This window comes from Montipora capricornis, chromosome 6 (genome assembly GCF_036669925.1).
Source record: "Montipora capricornis isolate CH-2021 chromosome 6, ASM3666992v2, whole genome shotgun sequence".
Taxonomy (NCBI): domain Eukaryota; kingdom Metazoa; phylum Cnidaria; class Anthozoa; order Scleractinia; family Acroporidae; genus Montipora; species Montipora capricornis.
The window spans coordinates 25,907,739-25,915,238 of NC_090888.1; the positions used below are offsets into that span (position 1 = coordinate 25,907,739).

The 7,500-nt window shown below is 40.8% G+C and overlaps 2 protein-coding genes across 4 annotated transcripts in view; both read right to left on the reverse strand.

Annotated features, from left to right (window-relative positions):
* LOC138051855 (cholesterol 24-hydroxylase-like) overlaps window positions 1-7,500 on the reverse strand; it is a 45,325-nt gene that overhangs the window by 21,750 nt on the left and 16,075 nt on the right. For all 3 annotated transcript variants that reach the window (XM_068898146.1, XM_068898147.1, XM_068898148.1), the window contains one exon: window positions 93-179. In XM_068898146.1, the coding sequence (XP_068754247.1) occupies window positions 93-179 (87 nt within the window). The remainder of the gene's footprint in view (window positions 1-92; window positions 180-7,500) is intronic.
* On the reverse strand, window positions 1,997-5,344 carry LOC138050395 (piRNA biogenesis protein EXD1-like). Its single transcript, XM_068896725.1, has one exon. It carries the CDS (start codon window positions 3,746-3,748, stop codon window positions 2,708-2,710), a length of 1,041 nt encoding a protein of 346 aa, XP_068752826.1. The 5' UTR covers window positions 3,749-5,344; the 3' UTR covers window positions 1,997-2,707.

The following is a 7,500-nucleotide window of genomic DNA, read 5'->3' on the forward strand; positions in this document are numbered from 1 at the left end:
GTCAGCCGAAGAAGTCGGGCACGCGTGTAAATATTGCGTTAATTGAGCGCGCCTGACTTATGTTGCAAGATGAGATTAAAAATTACACTTACTTGCGATGAAAAGCGGGATTCATAATTTCACGTCTTTTCTTCCATGACTCGTCATCCAGGTTGGTCACCAAACTACGCCCTAAATATCTGCAAAAAGAACCACACATTTGTTTGTTTGTATCCTTCATTTCAGCGAAATCCGTGCTTCACTGTCTATCACAGTACGGGAGTGCAGGGATGGCGCAGTGATGAGAACACTCGCCTCCAACCAATGTGGCTCGGGTTCGATTCCCAGACTCAGCGCCTTATGTGGGTTGAGTTCGTTGTTTCTCTACTCCGCACCGAGAGGTTTTTGTCAGGGTCCTCTGGTTTTCCCCTCTCCTCAAGAACCAACAATTGTTTTAATTTGCGTTAATTTGTTGATTTCAGTAATTAGTGCTCCAGTACCAGAAGACTAGACACTTAAATAAAGTTCCTTTAATTTCCTTTCCATTCCGCGATTAGCTTTGTTTAAGTCGCGAAAGGAGGCCTCCAAGCGCCATGTTTTCTGTAAAAGTTTACATGTCAACGAAATTTGTACCTAGACTTAAGGATCCTTATGGGGACAGGCCCTTCTTAGCTGACACATAGGAAGACACTACACCATCCTCGTGGTATGTTAAGTTTGTTAGCTTTAGACGATGGTATATAAATGACCTGCCCAACGAGTTATCTAGTTATACTATGACTAATCTCTTTGCAGATGACACCAAATTGACCCGCATCATACATTCTGAGTTTGATATACCTCAATTTCAGAAGGATATTGACAAAGTGTTTGATAGGTCTAATAATTGGTGCATAAAATTTAACCGAATCTAATGCAAATGAGAAAAATCTATTGTTTCGCTAATTTGCATTACAGTTCGGCGCATGTAAAATGTGACATTTAAAACGGGTCTAAGAAACCACGAAGGCTACGGCAACGGCAACGACAACGCCACAAAGCAAGAATATCAATGGTTAAAAGAGAGAAAATACACGTGCGTGCTGCAATGCGTGCTGCATGTGCAGCACGCATTTCAGTGCATTTCTTTGCTGTAGTCCACAAAAAAGCAACGTGAAATCACCAATTTTCAGGTTTTGACAACAACGTGAGCATACAACAGGAAATCGTTCACTTTTTATCTTCTCTGTAGAAGCGTTCCCATAAATCCAATTATATGATATTTCGTCCCTATTGCTCAAGATGAACAACGCGGAGTAATCGCCTAATACTCGGCTTGCGATAGCGCTGACTTATATTTTGGAGTGACGTTTTCGTTAACGTTGCCGTTGTCCCACAGGGAGCCCACACAATCTGTTTGTGTAACCGTTTGTAATTTTATAATAAATGTACTGGATTCGCCCTTTGCTTCTTCTGTAGCGATATATCGATAAATATATGCACAAACCAATCTTAAATAAACCTTTTATTACCTTACCTGCAGTGTACTGACGTTCTTTTGCCTCACAAGTGGTATTTTGAGCGATTTGGAAGATTTCGAGCTCGCTAAGGGTGGAAGGTTATTTTTTCAACGGCTCCAGCGCCGGGGTGATTTTTCCCCCAGAAAATCGGATCGCTTCACTTACAATCTTCGCAAGAGAATAAAAAAAAAATCACTGAAAAAAAAAAAATGTCTATCCTGTCTCGCACATGATCTCCACCACTTAACTAAACTAATAGTTTTATTTGTTGTTTCTCTGAAAAAGAGACTACATCACTGGCCGTTTTTATACTAGAGACGCATAATACGTCTGGGCGATTTTGGGCAATTTAATTTCATGCGTCTTTTAGTTCGCCATTTAATTCGTCCCTTATAAAGACGGGCGAGAGACGCATTATACTAAACGATTTAGTTCGTCCAGACGTATAATGCGTCTCTCGCCCGTCTTTATAAGGGACAAATTAAATGACGAACTAAAATACGCATGAAATTAAATTGCCCAAAATCGCCCAGATGTATTATACGTCTCTACTATAAAAGCGGCCACTGACAGTACAATTAATTCATAGGTGGGAACCTTGTTTAATGGAATGAATCCCTTTGGATGTATAAGATCATTTCAAAATCGAACCAAATTATTTCAAGCATTATACATTCTATTTAAGACACATCTTATGCCGTAAATTAGGTTTGTATATTGATAAATTCATTTATTTACTCCACTTCTACCGATTGATTTTTTTTTTGGTTTCCCATGCATGACAGATTGGATAGTTTTTGGACATGTGACACTCGTTTTTTTTATGAGAACGTCTAGTTTTCGGGCTGAGGCTGAACGTTCTTATTTTTTTGCGATTTGAGCTTGAAAACGTTCTTAACGTTGCCGTTGAAGTTTTGCGGTATACTAATTTCGACTACAAACGAGTTGTCCTTCAGCGGATCATGCCGCGAATACGAAAACCGCATTGTGGGTAAATTGATGCTTAAAACTGAGTGCCCCTAGGTACTTGAGTTAATTGCCCTGTTAGACGACAGTTTTATATTTCTTTTACCTTTAAGTACACCACTCACAAAAATAAAAACAAAACAAAAAAGAGAAAGGTTCGTATAAAAAAATGAGTGTACTGAGTGCATTTTGCAATTTCGATCACATTGAAAGTGCACTGAGGTTATATTAGACAAGATTGGAAATCATAGCTCATGCAAGGGTCAGTCGGACCAACTAAAGTATTCACCGTAATCGCTAATATCTTCTTCGTCGCTGTAGTATAATTCATAATCTTCATATCCTTCGAGGGCCATACGCCCCCACTGATCGCATCTGTTCTGTTCTACATCATCCAAACGCTTTATCTCCTTGCAGATCCTGCATTTTTGTTCTCTTTTCCGCAGCTGAGTAAAACTGAATTCCTCTCGAGGAAATTTCCGATGGCAACGGGTGCATTCTGTGTCAGCCCATGGGAAGAAGAGAGTTCCCTTTTCGGGAATGATATCAAGAGGAAGGAAACAATTCGTTTCGTAATCATCGTAAGACCGCTTGTCTCGGGCCCGATAAAAATCGACGTACCTTTCCGAAGCAACTCGAAGACGAGCCTTGTCTCCACCATCCGCATCCTTCAATTTTTCGTACAATTTGAACATGCCCTTGGTGTCTACAACGCAGTACTGAATTAACTCTTCCGACAAGGGGCGTTTTTTCCAAACTTCCTCGTCTTCTTTGAGGATTTTCTTGCCATCTCCCTTTGTTTTGATCATTTCTTCATCTCGCGCATACGTCTCAAGCGAACGTTTAAAGCCGAAAATCGCTTCCACTTCATTGGTTCTTTGACTGCGACGTTCATACTTGGTGGAACTCTGGCTGCCGGTTGCTGTGTTTTCGCGTCGATAAAGGATTTCAAGCAGCTGAAGATCTAAGACTCCGCTAAGTTTTACGTTGAATTGATGCCAGAGGGCGTCTGAATCTTGCCGGCAATCAAACATCAACTTCTCGCGCGATTTGTCTTCCAGTATTTCACCAAGGCCTTCGCTGAAGACAGCTTGTCCCAACTTAAGCACATCAAATATGTAGGCTTTCTCCTCTGTTGCAACCGTGAGGATCGTCAGCGCTCCTTTTCTGCTCAAAGACAAGCCCTCGCAGTCAACCGCTAAGAGAGTGCTTCGCTCCAGTTTGCCTTTGAGTTCAGCGATAGATTCCTTGAGATCACCTTTATCATCCACTAGTTTGTAGTTACGAGTGGTTTTAGCTGCCATTTTACTTTAGCAAACACACAATTTGTCTTCTAGACAAAAGTAGATCCCGATCTTGCTTGTAGATTTCAGAGAAAAATAATACTCCAAGCTGAGGTTTCTGGGAAGTTTAATTCCTATTTCCGGTTTGTATTTCCGTTAAATACTAATTTTTCGGCTACATATAATTGTCAGTTAACTACAGTTAATATGTTACCTGGTCATGCAGCGGGACAGGTAAAACTCACGAAATAGCTTTGCTGTTAGGAAAAAATTTGTTGCTTTTATTAACAACAACAATCGTATTTAGTATAATTAATAGAATATCACTTAACTGTTAACTTTTCATTTATCAGTTAACTACTAATTTTTTGGCCAAATATCAATTGTCAGTTAACTGTTAATCCCATTAGCACCCTCTTGTAACACTGAATATGTGCCGTAATGTGTTATAAATGGGTTGAAACTTAAACGAATATGCTTCATAGTAAGCAAACATGGGCATCTTGAAACTCGATATATATGTCGTTGCAGCGTCAAATATATAGGTTGAAATTATCGATTTATTTGGTTTTCGGAAAATCTTCGTAACACGCGGCCGAGCCGGTGTTCCACGACAACACAATTGTGGGTCCCACGAACACCTTGGAGATTATCTTTCGTGCCAAATGTCATTTTGTTACTCAACAATCGGTTGTCGTTCACCGCTGGAATTATTTCCCGAAGAATAAATCTTTCTGATTAAGATATACAGCGTACAGTCGATAGACTGCGGACGACTCTCCCTCATATTTCACAGCATTATGAGTTGTCATATCAAGGAAAAATCGGCAATCAGGTTCAGGTGGACCATCGCATTCGACATCAGCCCAAACTCCTATTGTGAGAGAATGGGTTGCCCCCTTTCACAGTTGTTTCGCTGCCCGAGTTATGTCAACCGCCATAGATATTCAACTCCCTACCAAAGACAGACCCAGAACATCATTTTATGAATGTTCTGGGTCTGTCTCCGTCTGTTAAAACAGACGGACTACAGTTACTTCAACAATGACAACAAATGACGGGTCAAATGCTGTTTTGAAGGAGGTGATCCTTCTACCGCATCCTTCAAATGATAAGGTCCCTAGGGGAAGGAAGAAGCTAACTTTAAAAGAGGGAGGCCTTGAGATCACAGGACACTCGATCGTTCGCCCTCTGAGAGAACGAGAAGTGCCCAGTAGCTAATACGTCAATTCGATCGTTAGCCAGTATTGGTGATCAAAAACCTCGGCCTCCCACGACCACGCGGAGTTTCCAGTTGATAATAGAATGCTTCTCGTTGATCCTCTCTTGAATCATTGGCAGAAATATTACGTGTATGTCTCTTAGAGCGATCGCAGCACTGTAATAAGAGAGTAAAAATCATCCTATTTGTCCAAATCAAGGGGACTTGTTGAACAACACGCTCGACTAGCAAGATAAAGTTTAGCAAATAAAGAGCATCTCCGAACCTTCTATGAATTCGCTGGATGACCTCAAATTCAGCGTTGTGTGTAAGCCGACGAGCCTGGAAAATAATAGCCGAGAATCCCATCGAAAACGTTATCGAGATAAGCATTGTCCATGATCAATTTGATCAATTCCAAATGGCGAAAGCTTTCTCTACCTGTCCAACGTCACGCGAGCGGCCGCGTGTCACGAGGATTTTCCGTAGACCATGTTTTGCTCAACCCATTTATATAACATTACAGTATTCAGTGGCACAACCCACATTTTTTTTTAAACACTTTTGTCACCCTTGGCGTTCCATAGCTACTGGCATTTTCAAAGCTTGAACTAAAATGGAATATCGTGCTTTTCAAAACGAAAGTCTGCTTTAAATTCATCAGGGTCTTTGTTTACGACGAAAAATCGGTCGTATTTATCATGAGGAAAAGACAAATTTGCAGGACTGCATGCTTCGTAAAGCAAAAGAAATTCTTCGTCATCAAGTGTTTCCTCATAATAAAATTTAAGAACGGCTTCTTGAACTTTCTTAAAAGAAGACGAAGACATATTGAAGTCATACAGAGTCGTACTCTTGCAGTGAGGCCAGGCCCTGCTGGGAACACGTACTCATCTTAGACTATTTCGTCGCTTTTACACATCCAAGTTATTTACAACCAGAAAAGCAAATGCAAACAACATATTAGATACATTTTCTGCGCAAATTTTTCTTACTTATTTTGTCCAAACTTCATATTCCAAGTGCTCATGAATAGTGTAAAAAGCCCATGTGATAAATTGCTTATTGACTGAGCTTAGGTTGGCCCGACCAGGAAAATACTTGGACCTCGGTCTTGGCGCACGGACCTCGCAGCGCTCGGTCCGTACGCCATGACCTCGGACCAAATATATTCCCGTCCGGCCCTCAATGCGCAAGCGGGCGGAATTCATCGAATCCTGCAATCTGATTGGCTCTGAGAGCGGGCGGAACTTTTCTATCTTACCTGCCAATCCGGGCGGAATCCTAGCGCCGTTGCATGAGCTTGTGTAATGACCTTAAATTTCCATTTTTTGGACACCGAATCCGTTTACATACAGAAGTGTTTCAAAGCAGATTTTTATTATACAAGAGACGTGGAAATAGAATTTAAATTTAAAAAATTCTCTTTTAAACGTTCAGTTTGTAAGTCGCAATTAAGGTGGCTCCCTAGAGTATTTGCGAATACCCTCACTACAGGGCACTAGTTACAAAAGGAAACCTATTTAACCTCACTTAAAGTTTTCCCTGTAGAGATTTACCAGTGTTGGTACCGATATAATAAGGCTTATTTTTTGGGTGTCAACTTTTGTATTATGGCCGTTACCATGGCAACATCACATCTAATGTCAGGCAGATATATTCCTATTTTTGGCCTAAATTCCTCAATAATTATACTTTCCTTTGGTGAGTTTTTTTTTTATTCTTTGCCACATTACAAATTTGATACTGCCTGAACTGTGACCTCGGTCTTAAAAAACCATTTTGAAGACCGCGGTCACAGTTTTTCGCTATACGGACCTCCCAGCTAGCAAATAACATCTATATATTTATTTGATATGAACGTATTGCAAATTATTGGTTGAATTTCAATACGAATACAGTTCCCTCATGTTGTTCTCACCAAACAACTGTTGCATTTCTGCTGCAACTTTTATAGATAAGTCAACATTTGTTAAAAACCTGGTCACTTTGTTCCAGGAAAAAAACTCAACGCGCGTCGTAACGCAAGAACATTTTTCAAAGCCCTTTCTGTTTTTCCCCCAACCCGGTCAACCTTTTAAATAATAAACCTTTCCTAACTTGACCAACGAAGTAGCAATGGTTTTCAGTGCGCATGTGCAACAGCTGACCGTTTCCCTTTAACTGTGTTGAATTTGGCGCGCTTGGACGGGCGTTCTAGTATCAGGCTACTCCCGGTTCTCACGTCCCAGAAGACGTCGCGTCCTTGAATCTTAAAGTCCCTACTTATTCCGTGAGCGCGTGTTGGATATGAGGTGCTAAATAGCCAACCAGGGGCGTAGCGCCGAGTTGGCTGCAACCAGCTACAACCATAAGTGCGTTCATTAAATTCTGAACTGTTTTACTTACAGAGGGACAGGATGCTGCAAAACGACCGACGCAATCAGTTTCCATATAAGGTCATTATGGTATTTGAGCTGATAACCAAGATTGAGTGAGCTAATAAGAAAGCTAGAAATGCAATATCCGACATCGATAACATTTAATACTAGCACTTGCCTTTACAATAAAGGCTTTGTTCACTGAGAGAGGT